The sequence below is a fragment of the Phaethon aethereus genome (genome assembly GCF_964289735.1).
Source record: "Phaethon aethereus genome assembly, chromosome: 1".
NCBI lineage: Eukaryota > Metazoa > Chordata > Aves > Phaethontiformes > Phaethontidae > Phaethon > Phaethon aethereus.
In genome coordinates, this window is record NC_138575.1 from 56,373,894 (window position 1) to 56,397,142 (window position 23,249).

Consider the following 23,249-nt stretch of genomic DNA (forward strand, 5'->3'; position numbering starts at 1 on the left):
GTTGCTAAACCAGACACAATAATGTCACACTTTAACATGAAAATGTATTCAGATTTTGACATCATTCTTAATGTTACCTGTAAATATCAAATTAAAAATAGGTAAGTTTACAGTATACATTGCCTTCATGAAGGTCTCAATGGAAGCACCTATCTAAAATAGCTCTGCAGGAAACCAGATTTCATGCAACTAAAAAGAGTTTAGAACAGTACACTACAAAACATATGCTTCATACCTATAGGAATAAAAAGAAAAATGTACTAGTACTACTATCAAACATTTCCACATCCAAACCAAATTTTCTTTCTGTAGCAAGGCTTAATTATGTGTGGCAGACACAATGGTTCTACAATATTCAAGTGAAGTAGACCTGAAGTTTAGGGGAAAAAAAGAAAAACGGAACATTTCAGAGTGGCCTGTGTGCACATAATCCAACTCTCATTTAAGCACTTTCTGGATTCGGCAAAGCTTCAAACTACATTGTAGTAGTTCGTAGAAATTTGTTCTGCATTGTACAGGACAATGGGAAGCCAGATCTTTCCACTCGTCTTCCTCAAATAAGTGTACATCAACTAATCCACCATGTGTAAAACTCCAGCTACTTGCAACTTTGAAAAGGGATGCGTAGTGCTGATAAGAAACCTTGACATGAGATGTAAGATTAAAAGCAGGTTAGCTATTGATACAGCTTGTTTCCATTCTCCTGAAAATGGAACAATTTTGTTCAACTTTGCCTGTATTGAAATCCACACACTTTGTAAACACAGTCCTTTTTCTCCATCTTTTGACCTACCTTTGTCAACCCACCAACCAACCAACTTCTCAGTGTTCAGGACAGAACTTTGTCCATGTTTGTCTAACTTTTGGGAGTTAGAGGGAAAAGTAAGACTTCCCAGCCTTTTTTCTGCAGAGTTTAGCCTTCTTTTAAGCTTAGGACATTGTGGGAAAATTGCACTCTGCACATAAAGAGTAACTACAGAGTAATCAGTTGTATTTAGAAGTATGCATAGTTTTTCCCAACAGCAGTTAGAACACAAGGCAACAAAATACAGCCTATCACGTTTTGGGTTTTGATTAGGTTTTGGGTTTGTTTTGGGGGGAGGGGGATGGGAGGAGCGCAGCGGTAAAAACACCACACAATCCATACACAAGATATTTTCAGTATTTCTGATGTTCATTAACACCATGGATGCAAAGTACTGCACCACTAGAGATCATAAGATAAACTTGTTCCCAATGATAATAATCCCAAGACAATACACATATAGAGAGGATTATTTTCTTAATGAAACAAAAGTAGTATCTACCAAAGGAAAGAGGGAAGAAGAGACTCTCAAAGCACTATGGAAAACATGCAATAGGAAAGAGATTTGCTTTTAAAAACATGTAGAATTTGTTGTGGGGTCTTTCAGTAACAAGTTTCTTCAATTATTTTTTAAGGTGAGAAATGAGTAATGGAAATAGTAAATACTTGTTACTGCAGTTGTTGCCCAAAGATCAAAACAACATTGGATGAATTGAACCAAAGTATAATACTTAGAAATGGGGCGGGGGGGTGGGGGGGGGGGGAATCTATATGGGAAATTTGTCAAACATTTACTTACCAACAACCTAAAGGATTAAATAAAAGTACCTTTTTAACATTCTCATAATATGTACTGCAAGAGCAAATTTGAAAACAGCCTCTTTGGAGGGCAGATGTTCTTTAATCATAAGGAATAAGGAAGATACTGTTGGTCTTCTCTGGGGTTTTTTTTATTTGTCAAGTTTCATTTCAATGCTAGTCCCTAAACACTGCATCTCCACCTGTTTTTACTGTCTGTGTAAGCTTGGAGCAACAACCTTCAAGCTCGTCATTTCCTAAAAGGGATCCTAACAGTAGTAAATATGTATACAAATAGCACTGTTGTAGCCTAATCTCCCAAGAGTATTTGAAAAGTAGCATGGTATTCAAAGCGAACTGCATGTACCTTTGCAGACCTGTCAGTATCATGTTGATGCCAAGGAAAACCAAACATGTAGGTGCAAAAGCAAATGTCCAAACTGTACTCAAAGTTAAGAGACTGATATTAACTTACTGGCTCCGGCAAACAGAGGAACCTGCAGCACCATCTGCTACAGCACCGACTATGTATTTTGTAATGGGAGACTTAGAAGACAGAAAAGGAGAAGACATTTAGCAGCATAAAACATACTCCAAAACTGAGAGGCTTTGAAGATTTCAAATCTGATGCCTGGAGGTAAGAATGAAAGCTTTAATACACTTTGTATGTGCTGATTCATGCAGTTGCAGCTACTCTTTATACCTAGAGTGTCATTTGCTCAATAACAATTGTAAAGAAATGACAGCAAGCACTTTAGAAGTGTCTGTCCTTCCAGCATTCACACATGGATACAGAAGCCACCCCCAATCTAATCGGCATGTGAGTGGCCAGGGTTCCAAGTCCAGTGCAAAAGATCTGTGGTGACAAGACCCAACAGCTCAGTCACATTATCTACACTGAACAGCCACTGAAGTTTTTGTAGAATGGCATGCAGAATGACTACTTGCCATTAATTATCCTCCTCTTTTTTAATATCAGATTCCCTTCTCCCATCTTTGTCCTCTAACATCCCATCCCCAGCTACTGAAAAAGAGATGCAGTAATCTTACTGTTCGTTTGTGTAGTTTAGCCCACTTGAGGGCTCCCATGTACAGACCATCCAACTGTGCAATAATATAGCCAGCATGCCTCCAAAAGGGGTCATCCTTATTATTTCTGATTTGTTGTCTTGTCCATTGATCTTGTTTCCTGCAGAGGAACAAACAGGTTGGGGTTTTCTTGTTTTTGTTTTAGAGTATAATTGATAATGAAGGGAAGGGGCAAATTTATTATGACCCAGATGATCCAACCTTCCGAAGTTTTTTGAGACAAATCATGCTCTGGAAATCCTGCAGACAAATGTTATATCCTCCAGATGTAAATGTTCAGATCCATGCAACATACTCTACAGTAGTGTGCCTCTACCAGATTTTAGTATCAAAGAAAGAGTTGGACTCCACCTTGGGGTGGGGGGGCACTCTGCTACAGCATCCCCTTATGGTCCATAAAGGGAAACAAGCATTTGATATGTCAGATGAATCATTCCCCTTTAAATGCCTATTTAAGGATAAAATATACTGAACTTGTAGGAGCCCATTTCTCTCCCCTACATACAAATGCAATGAAGGTGTGCTGCTGTTGGTGCTCAAACACTACCGAAGAACCACTGCTATCATCCTCTGATAAAAAGGTGGGAGGCCAAACACAATGATCCCACGTGCCAAATTCAATCAAGAGGTTACTAGCCAGATAACCCAGGTTTCAAGCATGAGGCAACACAAGTTGAACAGACCCTAGTGCAAGAGCAACCAACATTAGAAGGATCCCCCAGAGTTCCCTCTTTTGCTGCATGCAAAGGGACACAGAAGAACTACAGCTGTTAAAGTCAGTCAGGACTAGATTCCAGCTTCTTCCATCCTCCTGTATCTATCCATCCAACATTATGTACAGCAGCAAAAAAAAGAGCAAATGAATCTGGGAAGGAAGCAAACTCTTCCAGCAGTCTATGGGTGACAAAACCAGACAGACTTAGCTTTCTGGAAGTAACAAGATGCAAGAAGTATGTCAGAGGAAACAGGGATATGGTCAGAGCATTCAGGGCTAAAGACTTTCAGGACAACGCAGCAGCCCATATTACCAGACTGCTATTAAGTAAAGCAGCAATGCAGAAGTCCAGGATACAGGCAACAGAAAAATCATAAGGCCACCTAATATTTCCCCCATCCTCCAACAATGCATCTTGGGGGATAGAGCTGCTACGCTGAATCATTCTGGAAAAGAAACATACACATTGATATGGTAGCTAGCCCGTTTTTCTCACAAGGAACTATCATTCTTCAGCATTGCTGTCTAAGGGAGCACTAAGATTTTATTTCTTCTCCCCCCTCTTTTTGCATAAGCTAAAACCAACCAACTTTATATATGTGCACTAATAACAGAATTAATCAGATATGTAAACCCTTGTGGAAAGCACAAGACAAGGGAAAGAAGGAAAAAATAGTCCCCAGAAATTACCAAAGTTTCACAGAAGTATTTATAATGGAAGAAAACGTAAGTCTAAGGATATTTAAATAAGTGGTAGTCACAGTTGAGTTTCCTAGTACCTGGCCTGGTTCTTCTCCCACTTGTAGTTTCCCACCAGTGTAGCTGTGTTATTTGAGCAGATTTACTTTTGATTTATACAGCTGAAGAGAAAAGGGAATCAGGACTTTTGTGATTAGAACAGAATTTACGTCAGTGGTAGAATAAACAAAATGCTAACCTAACAGAGTAAGGAAAGGATACATACACAGTGCTAAAAAGGTTAAGGTGCCAAGAGACCACACTGTTCAGTGTAACATTCAAAATACCAGCTTTTTAGAAAAGGATTTTGACTAGAACGACATTCAGAATTCATTGGTATTATCCACATCCCTTTGTAGCAATGGTTTTAAATTTTTCTTTGAAAGAATCAGAATTAGGGAAGGGTATATGCCCTTCTTACCGTATGTTTAGAATTTTTTTTTCATATTAATAGCATTCAGTCAGAGGGAAAGGAAGCATATACTTTCTTCAGCCCATAGGAAGAGAAAAAAAAAAACCCTTGAAAATTCTGTCACCTTCCAACCCCATGTCTTGAATAATTTCTTTTCTGATAACTAAATACATACGCCATAAAATTCTGAACTCCACTTCGAACAGCAGGATTCTTAATTAACTGCGGATACATATTTGCAGCATGGTCATACATGTGCCTGAAAGAACAAGATTAGCAGAAGTTATTCTTTTGCATCTTCCCTTCCTTTTGCTTACCATTGGTCAACAAGCATTGACAGACAAGCACCACAGTCTACAAAGTAAGCTTTCCCTAACCACAGAAATTACTTTATATCTTTAATGTATGACAAATAGCAAAGGTAACACAAATGGATTGTTGAAATTTTAACTTAAAATAAATGACATTGCTAACACCTGTTCAAACTGCTATACAATGGAAAGAGAAGCAAGAATGAGATTGAACTACTTCATGGCAAAACTTCATATTTGCTGAATATTTGTAGGGCAGAAGCATCTTGGAAGCCTTAGCACACTATATCACAACAAAAATAGTTTACTGCAGAGCTATTCTATCTGGAACCAAGAAAACAGAGGTGAGGAGAATATAATTTGCTGATTCAGTTATGAGAGAGAGAATTTCAGGCTGAGATCTAACAGGTTTTACTTACTATTAACCATGTTTCTTCCTTACAGATTAAGCTAAATATCTCTATTTTAAAGCATGTATGCGTTGATCCTACATGTTCCCACAGAAACTCACACTCATGCCAGCCCTAAACAGATTCAGCTTTATGGAGTCCAAAATTACCGTGGTTTGTTTCTATCAGTTAATGGGGATGAAACAGCTAACTGGATTCAACAACAAAAAAAAAGTTGTAGGGGGGTTTTTTGGTTAGTTTTTGCTGTTGTTTGTTAGTTTTGTTGAAGTGAAGCACTTTACATTTCAAGATGAAATCAACTGCCAAAAATTGCTCAGGAACCCAAAAGTAAAGTCACCCTTCCATTTTAGGTTAAACATAATCGTACAAAACTTTTGGACTTTCTCATTCTGATTTTTTCTCCTATCAACATTCCATAATTTAGGTCAAACAACCATTTTTTTCAGCCACTGAATTAAAAAAAAGGAGGGGAGAAGAATATTTAGTTCTAGGTGGAAATCAGCAGATTATTTTGCTGAGGTCTGGAGTTGGTAGAACTAGATCAGTCATCAGTAAAATTAGCTCCTACCAAGTGCTGAAATAAAGATACCAGCCTCAAGAAAAGTAGATGACAGCAAAACAGAATTTTCTGTATTAAAAACTCATGAGAGCAACTTCTTCTGCTGGACGCAGACCAGAGCTCTCCTCCTGTCCCCTGCACCATTCCCAGCTGTTTAAGTACTTGATTCAATGACCCTGCTGCCTTATCTCAGCTCTGGTACCATTCTGACTACCAAATCTAATAGTCCACCTACATTCAGGCAAAACACTAACCCAACAAACAAGGGGATATATTTTCCGGCAGTTAGTAGTTTGAATTAGGTTGTTATGTAGAGAGATAAGCAACGGAAGTGGTGCAAGAAGGCAGCTCTCTACTATGTTAGCAAATGAACTGGTGCATGAAAGGGGCAAGAGCTGGGGACCATTCCAAAGCTTCACACCATTACACCTTTCATGAAACTGCAGTTACAGTATCAATTTTAGTTCTGGAGTTTCCCATCTCCCATTTAACACAAGACTACATGCTATAATCATAACCTACTTCTTGAAGAGACAGATCAATATTCTCCACCCCTGCAGTCACAGAGAATATGGCAAATAAAAATTCAAAGTAATTTTAGGAAGGAAATTATATCATGACATACCCCATACTAAAAGTCAGAGCTCTCATGGCACTACAGAAGAGGAGCAAAAGAGCACACAACAGTCCCTGAGGCGGATCGTCTTTTCGGGATGAGAAACAGATGAGGAGGATTAAAGCAGCCAGGACACTACTCTTAAATCAATGCCTAGGCCAGGACAGATGATCAGGCTTCCAGGTTCAACCATCAGCTCTAACTCACAACATTTTGCACAGGTTATACCACACAAGACAGATTTTACACTAGAAATATCTTTAAGCTGTGATGACTCATGTAGAAACCACGTTAGTTAAGAATCAGGGGACTGAAGACAACTTCTTTACTGGCCTTCCTTCTTGCATGTGCTAACAGAGGACATAGAATTCCTGGAATTTATTTTTCTTTTTTAAATGTCCAAGGTTATTGAGAACTTTTCCCCTAGTTGCCCTGTTTATTTTTTGTTTCACTTTAACAAAGCTTCTATGTGCATGACTTGGATGTTTTGTAAGGGTATTATCCTCTGAAGTAAATTGGATCATTATAGTAAGGTAAGGCTTTGCAACTGCATCTAAGGCCAAATACAATGCAATTACAAAGTTGGGACAAGAATTCAAAGTCTAAAAACAGCAAAGCAGAACCCTTCTTCAAATTAGAGAGTAAGATGACAGGACTCAGGTCAGCCGAGGTCACATCAGAAAAAAAAAAAAGCACAACTAATGTTGCTTCAAATTTAAATACTGCTCTTAGGCACCAGGCATGCCCCAATTGGAACTGATTAAAAGTATATGCTTGACGTCATGGATTTGGATGTGCTCTGCCATTCCCCAAGTAAAGTGAGGCCTCATTAACACTTCTGCTTATAATGGAGGAAGAGAATTCATACCCAAGAAAACCAGAGCAAACATCTTTGGCTGAATGACAGGACTGGACATTACACAGAGGTGAGAGACTGGTGATAAAAACAAATGTCTGATCTCCAGGCAAAACAGACACTAGAATTAAACTTATTCCACCCCTAACTATGTGTTTTCAAAATAGACAGCTACTATCTGAATCAGATGCCAACACTAGAAAGATGAATCATGCTCTAGAAAAGGCCTGTGTTTCTACTCTCACTGGTAAACAGGACTGAGTAACTTAGTTACTGCTTTTTCTACCACAGACCTACATAGCTAGAGCAGAGATTAATTCTTCTCCAGTAATCTGAGAAAAGACAGTCCCAGTATGTTTCTTTTTTTTTAAATCCTGTTGTCTTTCATTCTGCTTAGGCGCCTACTAAGGACAAAGCATGAAGCATATGCTTTTATGAGAGATATTTTATCATTCTTTTGCTTACATCATGAGGCCAAGCTGTGTCTAGAAACCCTCCTACATGCCTTAAGTGTAATATAAGAACTAAGCTAGCTGAGAATTCCTGGAGATCTACAAATTGCAGGCACCGGAGCTCCTGCAGGAACCTGTACTTCAAATTGGGATCAGGAAGAATGGGCCTGTGTGAACCTCATGGGGTTCAACAAGGCCCAGTGCAGGGTCCTGCAACTGGGTCGGGGCAACCCCCAGTACCAATACAGGCTGAGAGGTGAAGGGATCAAGAGCAGCCCTGCCAAGAAGGACTTGGGGGTTCTGGTGGATGAAAAGCTGGACATGAGCCAGCAATGTGCGCTCACAGCCCAGAAGGCCACATGTATCCTGGGATGCATCCAACAAAGTGTGGCCAGCAGGTTGAGGGAGGTGATTCTGCCCCTCTACTCTGCTCTGGTGAGACCCCACCAGGAGTACTGCATCCAGCTCTGGAGCCCTCAGCACAGCAAAGACATGGACCTGTTGGATCAGGTCCAGAGGAGGAACACAAAAATGATCAGAGGGATGGAACACCTCTCGTACAAAGACAGGCTGGGAGAGCTGGGGTTGTTCAGCCTGGAGAAGAGAAGGCTCCAGGAAGACCTTATTGCAGCCTTCCAGTACTCAAAGGGGGCTTATAAAGAAAGATGGGGACAGACTTTTTAGCAGGGCCTGTTGCAATGGGACAAAGGGTAATGGTTTTAAACTAAAAGAGGGCAGATTTCAACTAGATACAGGGAAGAAACTTTTCACAGTGAGGGTGGTGAAACACTGCCACAGGTTGGCCAGAGAGGTGGTAGATGCCCCATCCCTGGAAACATTCCAGGTCAGGTTGGACAGGGCTCTGAGCAACCTGATCTAGTTGAAGCTGTCCCTGGTCATTGCAGGGGGCTTGGACTAGATGACCGTTATAGGTCTCTTCCAACCCAAACTATTCTATGATTAGGCTTGCAACATATCCTTCCCAATAATGCATTACATCAGAGCTATTCCTGGTAGGACTTCAGGGTTTCTGCAAAGAGCCACCTTGGGTCACTTCTACTTCATGGAGTCATTGCCACAAACAAATACAAGACATCTGCAGACCTTGGAGTTATTCAGGCTACAGGTAGCAATGTGCTAGAGGGCACTTCAATAACCAGCCATACCCAATGTATTCACATTGGGGCGCTGTGTCTGAGCCACCTGAGATGGTGCTTGTATGGGCAAGTGACACAACCATCTTAACCTTCCTTTTTAAAAATTTGGTAACAACAAGGAAGAGTGTAACAATGTGTTTAGCTGTGGTGAAGGCTTTATTTACATCAACAGCCACTTAGCTACCAGAGTTAAGCTGTGTGCAACTACTGTGGGCGCTGATGTCTGCAAAAGCAGAATGAGAGTGTTTAGAGACACCTCCTCATAAAAGAAGTCACAAAGGTGCTAGAGAGCTTCCCTGAAGATAGGCTGAATGGGCCAGACAGTCTGATGGGAATAGAGTTACAGATGAAAGAATGTTTCCCGATTTTACTTTGGAAGACTTGTGTAACTGTCCCAAAGAAAAAACATCTGACAGCATGTTAACTGGGATTCTGCAAATTTCTAGGCAAGATGAAGAAAGAAATGGAGCTCTGCAAGCAATCTTAACATCTGCAAACTTAGCAAGTTCTCTCTACTCCTGTGGTTCAGGAAATTGAAAAGGCACTGTATAAGAGGATTCACTAGTTGCAGTTTGTGGAACAAAAAAACACCAAGTTCATACAGCTAAAACCTGAAGTAATAGGTTCTCAGTCTTATCAAGGGTCAGGGGACTACATCACTAATTCATCTCCGCTCCTTAGCTGGAGCATTTTCAATAGGTATTCGTATCTTCACAGAGAAGCCCTCTTTATCCAAAATAGCTTTACAAGACCTGACAGAAAAAGCTCATATTCATAACACCCAGTGAGAAATATGCTTCCACTGCATGTACAAATGTACAGTGGGCCAAAGACATAGCCAAAACCCAAATTCAGATGGTGTGTATAGTATTTGATAGTCATTTTAATGATAGTAAGCATTTTCAGGTTTTGCACTGTCAGAGGATTTTCTCAGTGGATTGCCTCAAAAAGTTTCCTCAGAAGAGAAGGGCTTTTGGCTACTTCTATTTTTGCGTCTTAACCCACTCAAACTCCTTTAAAATAGTTGAGTTTCCCACTTTGCTTAAAAGCCAAAGTCTCAAATCCTACTTTTCCACATAGATACAAATCCTCAACTTCACTTCCACAAACTTTAAGATCTCTGTTCATTACTATTTCTGCTATATCCACTTCTCTACAAATGCCCACTCAGTGCTAGAGCTAGCAGCCCTACAGGAACAACAGCTAGGGCTAATGAACCAGCCTCAGTAAGCACCTGACCTAGAGCAGGCAAAAGCCTTGAGCAGAACAACTTGTGAGTACCTTCACTTCTATAAATCTTCACTTAACACCTGTGGAAAAAACAAAGGGGAGAAACGCACTCCCCTAAACCTAAGCATAGACTAAAACACCAGATAAAGTTCCTGCAGACACTGTTTCACATTCAGACCATGTTTAAAGGAATGGGCATATACTTAAGTTTGTTTAAAAGACAGCCAGGAAGATTTATAAATCTACAGTGGAGGCAGAAGCGGAATAGGGCATAGGTTGTTGCTACTAGAACATTAGTTGGCTATCAGTTGGGCTTAGCATGGATTGGGCTTTCTATGTAGTATGACAAAACTTAAGCTTAACCACTTAGAGAGGAGTACACCTAGGTAAAGCCTTAGCAAAAAAAAAAATCTGTTGCGCAATACCCAATTTAAACAATATTCTAAATGTAATGCTAGCATCCCCCAGATCCATACGTAGTTTACATAAACTGTCTGAATAGCACGTAACGGTAACCTCTCATGCCAAGTAATCCAACAACATACATACAGATCTCATGTTCATTTCCTTTCCTGTCTAGAGTACAGGTTGTACACTCAGAACTCTAAGATTCCTTTACTCTTCCCCTCAGAAGTGTTTTGTTATAGACAAATATTTCTTTATTGAATTTCCTTTATACTCTCCAGAGACCTAGCTGCCTCTCCAGCAAAATATACTACAGTCACATTAACATATCATACAATCAGAGAATTATCCATAAATCTTAACTGATCTTAAAATGCCTTACTAATTAATTTAATATCATCTTGTCCAGCAGCTATATCTGACAACTGTTCGACAGACAATCCTCCCCTGCTGGCCTGTTCAATGCAGCCTATGAGTATTTATTTTACTATTCTGGAAGCAAAGCTGGTGAAACCAAATTCATGTCACCACATCCATCACAAGCATCTCCCAACTATTCCCCAGCCATGCATCATAATTTGGGAATTTTTATTTTCCTATGACCAAGTTGATAGAGGAAAAGATGTAGCTTGTTCAACAAACCACATTTTGTGTTCTTGGCTATATCATCAGCTATATTCTACCAGCTAGTATGTCATAGTGCCATTCTGTCTTCCAACTTAGTCAAGGAAAGAATACAGTTTGGGTTTGAGGTTGCTTATTTTTTTGGTTGGTTGGGTTTTTTGGTTTGGTTTTTTTTTTTTTTTAGAAAACAACTGCTATGGATTCATAAAAAGTACAAAATTCTGTCAGTCTTCATAGATCTGCATTGCTGGAGAGACTCAGTCCCTCATCTTCTCTTCAAAGGGCTTTCAGGATTACACTGACCCTTCTAGACACACACCAGTCTGCCTTCAGGCCTATCAGTATATCAGCTTTTTTTTTTTTTTTTTTTATTTGTCCAAGACAGAGTAAACTCCCTATTGTGTGAAGTTTCAGTATCCGCTCCCCAGCAGTTTCTCAACAGTTTTTGGTGAAAAAGGTCCTTCATGAAGCCCTGCAGCCCTTGCTAGCAACACCTCTCCCTATCTGATCTGCTCTCCATTGTCTCACCTGTTGTTGGTCAGTCACCTAACTATAGGCTGGGGAGGTAACTATTCTTTCTACTTCTGTAATTACTTACAACATAGGGCTTATGCACTTCCTTACACATACGCTCTTCTGTGATTACATTACTTAATCAGTAATATAGATACAGTACTCCTATCTCACCAAAGTGTTAGGAAAGCCTGCAGGATGAAAAGGAGAGGGCACATCTTGATCCCATAATGAAGATGCTGTACTTCATGGCTGCTAATTAGAACTGTACACAACTGCAAAATGTATGGTTAGTTTAAATGGATGGGAATTAAGGGAAAGGAAAAAAACAAAAGAAAACTCACAAGTATACAGAAATCCACTGGAAGTGTCATAAGTTGAGTTGCTTCCTGAGGTACTTACGGAGCCGTGAGATAGCCTTCCAAGAAGCCAGCTGCATACATGATATCCTCATTGCTTAAGGTCTGACTGCCATAGCCTGCTCTGATCTCCAGAACTCCCCAACCTGTCGCCTGTATAGTGTTGTTGTAGAAACCATAGGCATCTCCACTCCTGTCCAGTATATTCTTGACCTGAAGTGTTTTTTCAGCTCTATTCCAGTACACAGTTGCATAGCTGATCTCTATGGTGGAGAAGAAAGGGGGCAAGGGAAACAAACAAACATGAGTATGTATTTCCTATCTAGTACGAAAATGTCAAAACAATATCTTGGCAATTTAAAAAAGTTAATTTGATAGCTTTCCATCAGGTTTGGTTCTACTGTGGAGAGCAACACTAATGTTAACACACTGAAAAGTGGCACGAGAACTAACTGGAGTTTTACCAAGACAAAAGCTTACAGATAAATATTCTCATGTTACTCTTCTGGAAATTATCTACAACTCTTTCAGTATAGAGCTCCAACACAGCTGAGTCTTGATATAAGATTTAGAAAATTATTTCCTTACCTGGCCCAGAAGAAAATCTACACAGGTCTTATTGAAAATAACTTGAGAATACAGCATGCCTTAGCAACTGCAAAGGATTAAAAGCTACCATTGACTTTGTTTTCCACCTAAAGATTCAAAAGGCTACAAGAGTTTAGACTGTCTTTCTGGGCAACTAATCCTGGAGGTGGCATTACCAAACAGGAGCACTAGAACATAGTGGATCACAGGCTTAAAGACAAAGCACCACAGGTATGCAATCCTTTACAAGACACAATCCCTGTCACCCAGACAGACTAGTATCTATCCCAAGTGTGAAATTAACAGGAAGGAAGAGCACTAAACTGCTCAAGAGTTCTGCTTGGACTGCTGTTTAAGAAAGATTCTTCATTAGTTGGGTTTTAATCCTGCTGAGCTGAAGAACAAAGAGCAAGGTAAACTGCTTTCCAAAAAAAAAAAAACCAAAAAAAACCACCACACACACAAAAAGACCACCCTACAACTCTAATTCAACCTTCCCTAAGACGGGACCTGATTGCATCAGATCTCTGTTCATGACTGATCAAATCACTGCTACAGTGTTGGAAGTGAAAAGAGTTCACAAATCATGAGTCAGAGTTCCCAGAATTATTTGAAAAGTTTTAAGGGATAAGCTCATAAACATTTACAACTACCAAGAAACCATCAATGTTTTTATTCCCATGATCCTTCTCCAGTGTGTGACAACTAGTCCCACCAGTTTATAGCGAGAAGTTACAATTTGTTTACCACTCCTCACAACAACTCATTTTGTGCATCATGCCCATAACAGCTGCAAAATAGACAGCTAGATCTAACTCTGGATCATCTCAGACAAAATACTTCATATGTATGCTATGATAACAAAGCTATAGAAAAAGCAATATAATGCCAGCACAATATCTAATGCTCTTCAAAAAGCAGCAAGTAAAAAAGTTTGTGATTAAGCAGCCAGTTTGATTTCAAATTAAGTGCACCCACTTTATTCAGTACTCTAAAACATAACAAAGAAACTATTTTTATGAAGAGTCATGCAGTATTTGAATAAAAAAGCAACAATGTTTTCCAAGAACCAAACTCTTTCTCCAGCTAATCACTTCTTGACTTAGCAGTTACTCGGTTGCTTGCTTTAAGCCATTTTTGATCCATTTTACCAGACTGTTGAATACTCTGTGTCATTCAACAGCCAGAAAACTGTTCCCTCCTAGTGTTCCAGCAACAGCAGCTAAAACTATTTCTTACTGGGAATCACAGAATGGGTGAGGTTGGAGGGGACTTCTGGAGGTCATCTTGTCCAAACTCCATCCGCCCCCACCCACCACTAAGTTGCAATGGATCATGTCCAGATGGCTTTTAAGCATCTCCATCCTTGGAGATGCTTACAACCTTCTCTGGGCAACCTGTACCAGTGCTTGCTCACCCTCATAGTAATAAAGCATCTCCTGATGCTCCAAGAGAACCTCCTGTGTTTCAGTTTGTGCTCACTGCCTCTGGTCCTGTCACCAGGCACCACTGAAAAGAACCTGGCTCCATCTCCTTTAGACCTTCTCCAAGTATTTTTACACATTGATGAGATCTTCCTTGCACCTTCTCTTCTCCAGGTGGAGCAGTCCCAGCTCTCTCAGCCATTCCTCTTGTGAGAGATGCCCCAGTCCCTTAATCACCTTTGTAGCCCTTTGCCACACTGTCTCCAGTAGCTCCAGATCTCTCTTGTACTGGGGAGCCCAGAACTGGACCCAGCACTCCAGGCATGCCCTTACCAATGCTAAGCAGAGGGGAAGGATCATCTCCCTTGACCTGCTGCTAACACTTTTAATGCAGCTCAGGAGACTGTTACCCCTTTTTGCCACAAGGGCATATTGGTGGCTCATGTTCAGCCTGGCATCCACCAGGACCCCCATGCTCTTTCCTGCAAAGTTGCTTTCGAAATGGTCAGCCCCCAGCATGTATTGGTCCATGGGGTTATTCCTCCCTGGGTGCAGGACTTGGCATTTTGCTTTGTTGAACTGCGTGAGAATGTCAGCCCATTTCTCCAGCCTGTTGAGATCTCTCCAAATGGCAGCACAACCCTCTGATGTATGAGCCACTACTCCCCAGTTTTGTATCATTCGCAAACTTGCTAAGGGTTCACTCTGCCCCATCACCCAGATCATTAAGGAAGATGCTGAACAGTATCAACTGCTGACACACCACTAGTTACTGGCCTCCAGCTAGACTTTGTACCACTAAGCACTATGTCAGTCTCCATGATGTACTAGAGACTTCTCATGTGAAGAGGAAAAGCATTAGCAAGAACAGAATTTTAACAGGAAGGAACTGGATTCCCCCCTCCCATTCTATGAATAGAAGTTTTCACATGAATCTCTATTTAGAGATGAAGTCATTCCAGGGACTTGGAACACAGCATTTAAAAACATGTTTTTCATCTGCCAGGTACTGAGGCTATTTAAAGGACTGAGCCATGACAGACTTTGGATAACTCTTCAAGCAGCTATAATCTTACTTTTCTGTTGCCTCCTTAAGTATTTTCTAGTAATGCATGGGGTAATTGCTACTTTAGCTTAAGGGTAAACATGGGAATCACTCAGATTGAAAACCTATAAAAAGCAGGCTGATAAGGGTCATCACTGAGGAGAGCCAAAGGCCATCTTACAGAGCTAGAGTATAAGCAGAGAGGTCAGGGAAAGGGAGGTCCTGTGGAGTGGTGCAAGGGGTCAGCGCAGAACACAACGAACCTGTCCAGCGGTAAAGAGGAAGGCTGATTCCAACCAAGAAGCCCGCTGCAGGGCGGAAGAGAGACAGGCCACATGCCCAGTCCACAAAACAGTTGAGGAATGGGTAAAAAGAGCAAGAATAAAGTAGGGGAAAAGATGATCCTCTCTCCATCTCTTCAGTAGGCTGTGGAGAGAAAAGGGGAACCGGGTCAGCTGGGTATTGTTATTAGTGCCCACAGACTAAACAGGTATGTCTTCTGCCTAAAGTCAAATGGCTGTTGCTTTCTTTTTTAAAAGGCGGCTGATGGCGGTGCCAGACTGATCTGACACAGGCATTCTAACACGGCAGGCTGTGTTTCTTTGTTTTATGCTCTGCCAGAGCATGAACATGCAGAGCTATTTTCAAAAGTCAGAACAAACTTTAAAAATTACCCTTGGAGTTTGCCCTGCCCCAACTGCATTATATGACAAAATTAAACTGAAGAAAACCAGGACTAGAAGAGGATAGGAGAGAAGGTGAAAGTTACAAGATTAAATTACAAGATGATTTGCAATAAACCTGGAGAGGCCTTTAGAGGAACAGTATCAAAGTAGTTGTAATAGATGTGGCTTAACAATGATGCTGAAGAAGACCATTTCCCATTACTGATTTTTTTTTTTTCCCCAACTCATTCAATCATCGTCACATTTCACCCCATTAATTTTTATGTCCATTTCTGCATATCTAATTGCCCTGGTCTGAAGTGTCAAAATACCGACATACGAAATTGCTATGTTTATTTCAAGGAACACATATATACATACAGTAATTGTTACAATTTAGAAGATAAGTCTTCCTCTTGCTACAGATGGAGTTAAAAGTACAAGCTTATAAATCTGTGTACACTTAAAACATGCTTACACTACAATGTAATTGAAGCACTTGCTATCACCCAGTCTGTTACAATATTAATCGGCATTCATCTAAACTAGCAGCACTACCTTTGCCAAGAAAACCATCCAGAACTAAAGTATAACATTGACTATATACATACAAGAAGCAACTGCACATTTCCAAACAACCCCATATGTGTCCTGCAACAACAGAAACCTTCCCCTTGAACAATGCTGGCATTTTTATATTTATTTTTGGAGGGTGAGGCAGCAGCCCCAGCAACTCTTATCCCAGCAGTCAAACTGGTTAACTTCTTGCATACGAATCAAATACGACATCTCCATGAATCTACAATCATCCTTTTATCACAGAAGTTAGAATTCCCAGTGTGTAGCTAAAAATGCTGATGACTATTTCGGCCTACTGCCTCCTCTCAGGACTCTGAAGAACAGAAAAGACTGTGGTAATCTGTGACTATTCCATAACAGCATTGCTTAGAACAACCGAAATAATAAGCCAAGGCACACACTATTTACTGCAATGAATGACTCAAAATCCCTGGGGATAGGGTAGGTCAGTGGAGTCACCGTTCCCCTCTGTGCAACCAGCCAGCCAGGAGAACTGCATAGCATCAGCGATGCGCAGTTCCACCACAACCACCAGTGCCCTGTATGGTGGGAGAAAGAAGTGGAGAAGTGCAATGAGAAAACAAGCCTGGAAATAAACAAGCGTTCCTTCTCCTTTCTGCAGTCAGTAGGGACTGGGAGGAACCTTTCCTCAAGTTGCCTGTTTTTAAAGATACATCAATGCTTCTGCCAAATAAAGATCCAAAAATAGGGACTATAGTTGGGAGAGTGCTGGAATTTCTTCAACAAGTGAGAAGTATCTGCTTTTTGCCAATATTATACCCTAAATAATGGAAAAATTAAGATATTTCAGCTGTAGCTAGGAGGTGGTGGTAGACACCTTGGTTTTCAGGCTGAAATGCCAAATCTGTTGTCTGTTTAGCTCAATACAGGCAGTGACAAAGTTAAGTTAAAAGTGGCACTTGTCTTTTATTTGGTGGCAGCTGGAGAGTGGAAATACATACATGTTCATGAGAATATAGAGAAAACAATTAAAGGAAATACTAAGCAAGAGGACTGAGGCAAGATGAAACAAAAGAAACTGGATGCTGAAGAGGACATGAAAGAGCAGCAGTAACTTGTAAGGAAAGAACAGAATGGGCAGAGATGAGGAAGAAAACAAAGAGCAGTACAGAGAGATGGCCCAAGACCATCTAACAAACATACTATTTGATAACTACCACTAATATTTATTAAGTAAATTACAGATACAAAAATAACACCTGACATGCCTTAAGAAGGCCAGTGAAATTTGTTTGGCAATATGTAACAGCCGCTTTTCCTCATGATTTCCCAGCCATAAGTTGTTTTTAAAACATACATATATCTAGATAGGCTATTGGACTTTCTTATTGGAGAAATTAACAGAACTCCCTTTTTCTCCTTGCAGATGAAAGAGCTACAAGGCTAGGGGGTAAGAATTAATATTCATATTTTTCCTGAGTCTGAGAAACAAGCAAACTCACACGCAATGAAGCACTGGTTAGGTTGCATATAACAAGCCAAATTAAGTTAACAACTGTGAGCATCTCCTAATAACAGGAAAACCACTGGCTTCCTTAGCTACTACTTTATATTTTACATGCTTATTTTTATTTATGGCTTTTCAAAGGTGAAGCCTTTTTTTATAGGTGTTCAGATGTACTTCGTAGATTCTACCTATTTCCACTAAATAAGGAAGCTATCACTCTACTGTTTCACTGAAAACTAGTTTTGCCCAACTTCAAAACACAAAAAACCTAGCACAAAGTTGCACATCTCCTGTTTTCAGTATACCCTCTCCTACACATAACGTTCAGTAGTAAAGATTATATTAGCATGGTATAGCATTTAAATATTTCAGGTCAACCATAATAAGGAGCATCTTATGTTTCTGTTAAATTTTGTAATTTGCTAGAGCTTGTCCTATTTTCACATTAAAAATTTTAGAATCATCCTCTTAACTCTTTAAAAAAAGGTTGTATACCTCTAAAGTACAACTGAGATTTCAAAGTACAGTTATGATTGGAATCCATTACAAAATGAATGCTAAGTACTTCAGGACTTCTTTAGAGATTAGCTTAAACCACACAAGAACTTAACACGAAACCCAGTAATTTTCAATTAAAGGAGTAAATGCTTTCTTGTTCTGATTGAATATAAGCTATTTGCATTTGCTATTCTACTGGCCTTAATTCATCCCATTTCCTCATACATTTCAGGTCTAACTAATTTTTCAATTTGCCTCTAACAAGCCTGTCATTATTTGAAGCCTTAATCCCCTGATTTGTGCTTACATGAGAGCAAAGCAATATTCAGATGTGAACTATAAATTAAGAGTTTGAGTCTTGTATGGTTTTCATGTTCACAAGAACACTTACAAGTAAAGCTTAGCTGATGCAGAAAACTTGCCAAAACAGTTCTAGGTCCCCAGTACAGGTTATCCACAGAGGAAACAAAAATAATAATTTCACAAGTAGCTTCACTAATCTCATAGTCCCTAAATTTAAGTTATTTTTACCAGAGAACATTCTCTAGAAACAATTTCCAAACAGTATGATGAAGAATCTTCAAGGTGTTCAAAAGGCTAAAGAACAATAAACCAATTAAAAAAAAAAAATCTAGACAATTCACCATACTGAAGGCCAAGTTTACTCCATTAAATAGCCAAAAGGCATTTCTATTTGCTACTTAGTAGTTTTCTACCAGTATTTCAATTATGATATGAGGAATCAGGTAGGTATTAGCTGAAACTACTTTATACCCTAAACTTTTTACTCCCTCTGCATGATTCACAGTATACCCTTCCTTCAATCCTGCTAATATAGCACTAAAAATTTTTGCCAATTCAGGTAAGGTTTGGTAGGTCTCCAAGATGAGGATCGTCAGCAAAAGGAGATGCTTGTATCATTTTGGACATTAAAACAATTATTACCTTAATTTCTCCTTGTTTTGTGGCAATTAATAAATGAACTAGGAATTTCGTAGAAGATAATCACTAAATCCAGCCCTTAAGATCTTCAAAGTTCATTGAAAGCAGCAGCAGAAGGAGATATTCTCCTGTTGAGATTTGCTCCCCAACAAATCACCCAACTATTACCATCAGTACAAATGGTATCCAGAATTCTCTGATGGGCATCCTGCTCTAAATGGCTGCTGCCTGTCACTAATTTTTACTGATCCTCCAGAGGCAGCTTGACTTTCACACACTCCACACTATCTCAGCATCTCTTAAATTCCCTCCTTTAGTGACTCCTTTCCCCAAAAGGGAATGCCTTTTGGTTGCTGGTAAGCCTGTTTCATACTTTGAAAAGAAAAAATAAAAAATAAAATCCTATGTTCATACCTGACTCACATGTCTTTTCTAGAACTTCGTTAGCTACCACCATGTGTCCACAGGTGCAAAGTTTCTCAAACATACCAAGCAGAAACTCAATTTTGAAGTGGGAAGCTAAGATTCTATGGATAACTCTGAAGCTCACCAAAATGTGCCATTATGGCATTTAGCAAATTCCGCCTGCATCCAAATATGACTCTAAAGTTGCAACCAGAATAAAGCTGTGAACCAAGGAGACAGAAAAACTACAGCAGTCAACAGAGGAAGATCAAAAGTTTCAGTTATTGAATTACCCTAATAGGAGCCTTACAGCTTTGACTGAAAAAGTATATTATGCAAATATATAATGAAAAGCAACCGTGAGCACAAAATTAGCATGAAGTGGTGTTTGCACCATAGAAAACAATTAAAAGTTAAAGTCAATTAGACATTGGTAAATTACTTACTGTAATGGCAACACAAGTTTATCTGCTGGGAAAACATCAGATCACGCATGGGTACAAATTCTGAAACACGGACGCTGACCTATACCCACAAGCTAGTACTAAAACTCTGTTAAAGATGCACCTCGTGGCACGCTGTAGGCCACAGCACCAAAACGAAGGGTCCATCCTACACGACCCCCATGCACACACATTACCTTAACACCCAGTACCACTGGCCACTCGAGGCAGCTTCCCATCTGTTAAATTCTTAGTTTGGTTCCCCTCGCCCATTCCGGGAAAAATGTTTTAGAAGCCAGCAGGAATGAGGTGCCAGCACTTAGCACCCACGAGGCACCACAGCCGAGCCAGTCCCAGCCGACGGGCCATGAGGTGCTCTCGCAGCAAGCCCATGAGGCAGCCGGGCCCTGCAGGGCCCCTCGGGGGTGGAGGGGCTTAACCGCCACGACGGCCCCGGCACTGCCGTGGGACGAGGCCCCTCAGCGCCTCGCACCCGTTTCCAAGGCGGCATGAGGGGACTTTCCCCCCGCAGCCAGCCAGGGAGGAGGCGCAGCGAGGACCAAAGACAAGGCGCGGAGGCCGGCGGGTCACCCAGGGCGCGCCCGGGGGAGCTGTGCTGCCTCCTCGGGAGCCGCGGCAGAACTCCGGGCCGGGCTCCGGCGGCGAGACAGCCTCTCCCGGCAGCCGGGCACCCCCGACGCCGGGGACACCCCGCTGCGTCCCGCCCGCCCCCTCAGGGCCGGCCTCCCGCCCCCCCCCTCGCCTCACCTGCTCGGCCCCCCGCCACCGCCCACAGGAGGACGAGCCCCCAGCAGCAGCAGCACACGCCGCCGAGCCGGGCCATGCTGCTGCTCCCCCGCGCCTCCTCTGGGCACTGGGAGGCGGCGGGACTTTAAGAAGTTCCCTCGCTCAGGGCAGGTCTTGCCGCTGCCCCCGCCTCCTCCGGCGCCCGCCCCGGCCCCGGCGACCCGTACTGGCGGTGGCCCTGCCGGGGCGAGTGATGCCCTTCGCGCCGGCCGTCCTTTCCCCTCCGGGCCCGGGATCTGCCCCGGGGGAGTTGGGCAGCGGCGGCCGCTTTTCACACCGCGCTTCCCACCCAAAGCGTCGCGGCAGGGGCCCCGTGGCCGCTGTTGGACCCGGGGCCGCCGGCTGCCCCGCCGGCCCGGCCTGCACGCTGCCCTCTGCCCTCAGGCGCCTCACAGCCCGGCGTGCTGGCCGCGATGGCAGAAGGCGCTGGGGAAGGCGTTAAGTCAAGCTGGGCAGAAAGCCCGGGGCCCTGGCACCTTTGGGCCCTGGTGCTTGTTTGGAGCCCCCAACGCCTGGCCAGGATGTGGGGTTCACCCCAGGCTGAGGTTGGGCCTCACCGCCACGCTGGGCAGCCTCCTATGGAGGGAATCCCAGGCAGGCGCCTGCTGGGCCACTGGGCTTGCCAAGGGTGATTAACCAGAAAGGGGCAAAGGTTTATCAGGAAAGGCCCTCGTAAAGCAACAGGAGTTAGGTGGTGTCTTATCGAACTACATTTTACATCAGAGGAAGAGCAGCTTTTGGCCCTATTGAGAAGAACAACCGCTGCGCCTGTCCCAGCAGAAAAGCTGGGACAAAAAAAGTCCTTTTCTTAGGGTTTCCAGATAGGGACAACTTCCTATGGGGTCTTCCCCTGCCCCCGTGATTCAGATCCTTTTGAGATGCTGCCTTCTCCCTCAGTGTTGGATATTCTACCACTGTCCTAAACAGCCATTATTAGGTCTTTTAGTTTCAGTAATTGTTTGGGATCGTTCAAATTTGATACCAGTGCCTGTAACAGCCTCATATAACAAGGTCACATGCCAACCAGTTCAGGCCAAATACCACAACTTGGCCTCAAGCCCAGGGTAAGAGCACTATAACACTACTGCCAGCTGCAGGGATCCTTCCATACCCATCACTGTTTTGTTCTGGGCTACTTTTCACTAAGACATAAGGATAAAACACAGTGCTGTTACTTTTTTTTGCCTCACCAGTGTAAAATAACTCTTCAATGTGTAATCGTGAATGGATGCTGTGTTTGCTTTGGAGGAGTATTTTCCAAAATTTTTTTTTCCAAATGAGAAATTCATCTCTGTCACATGCTTCTCAGTTTGACTGTGTTGGTGAAGTAAAATACAAAATTATATTTTCCACAGAATTCCCTGTATAGGATTACCACAGGGAAAAAACCCCGAAGTATTTAAAACAAGATTCTCCGTATGCAGGTGATGGGCATAGCCAGGAATTGGAGGCACATGCAAACTAGGATAGAGAGCACAAATATACAATGCTGAAACAGGAGGTGAGTGCAGATGCATGACAAAAATGAGATGGAGACAAGGTGGGGGTCTGAGTATGACCAAAACTACAAAGCTCTTGATGTCCGTTTGGAAAGGTTCACTTCCACATGCTCCCAGCCCAGGGATTCACAGATTTTTTTTTTTATGTGAGTTAAGTTCAAACAAACGGCGGTGGTGCAGCCAAAATCCTTTCCACTTGGCAAACAAAATTATATTTCACACTAGATTTTTAATATAATGTTTCATTGCTTAAAAAAAAAGTAGAGGTGAATGACTAGACCTTCAGTGACAGATTTCTGATGGCAGAGGGCTCTTCGATGTAACATTTGATAACAAGATGTAATGGTAAGATACTGAATCTAAGACAGATTCAAACCAGAAAGGAGGAGCAAATTTTTAAAAAGGGTAGTCAAAATTTATTTTTTTGTGGTGTATATGTGACAGATATTTGCAGGGACAGAACCATGCAGAAAACAAACCTTCCAGAAGATTTTTTCAGGAATCTTTGCACTTCAGATCTGTCTATTTACACCTAGGTTGTTCTTTATGTGTGTTCTTAGAAAGACAGTTTAGGTTGATAAAGAAAAAACACAGGGAATTAGCTTGCTCTTTTTTAACATTTAGGTTTGTTTACTTGGACAAAAATGCTGTTCAAAAACCATAAAGAAATTATTTTGCAACAAGTTTTATGGTTTGGATGCTGACCAATATTTGACAATTGTGAAAGAAGTAGTTCTGCTTTGAAAGCCACCAATGCACAAGAGGCCTTTGCAAAAATATCGCTTGTTGTTTGTTATTTCTTCGTGTGAATGCTGATTTTCTTTTACATGTGTCACC

At 41.5% G+C, this 23,249-nt stretch overlaps 1 protein-coding gene across 1 annotated transcript in view; it reads right to left on the bottom strand.

The window, feature by feature from the left end:
* Positions 1–21,141, bottom strand: part of PLBD1 (phospholipase B domain containing 1) — a gene marked incomplete at its 3' end in the record, with an annotated part of 41,231 nt that extends 20,090 nt beyond the window's left edge. The window contains exons 1-4 of the mRNA XM_082014164.1: positions 20,875–21,141; positions 12,093–12,312; positions 4,733–4,816; positions 2,654–2,792 (exon numbers count right to left, since the gene is read on the bottom strand). Coding sequence (XP_081870290.1) covers positions 2,654–2,792; positions 4,733–4,816; positions 12,093–12,312; positions 20,875–20,950 — 519 coding nt within the window. The 5' untranslated portion in view covers positions 20,951–21,141. The remainder of the gene's footprint in view (positions 1–2,653; positions 2,793–4,732; positions 4,817–12,092; positions 12,313–20,874) is intronic.
* Between the last annotated feature and the right edge of the window lie 2,108 nt (positions 21,142–23,249).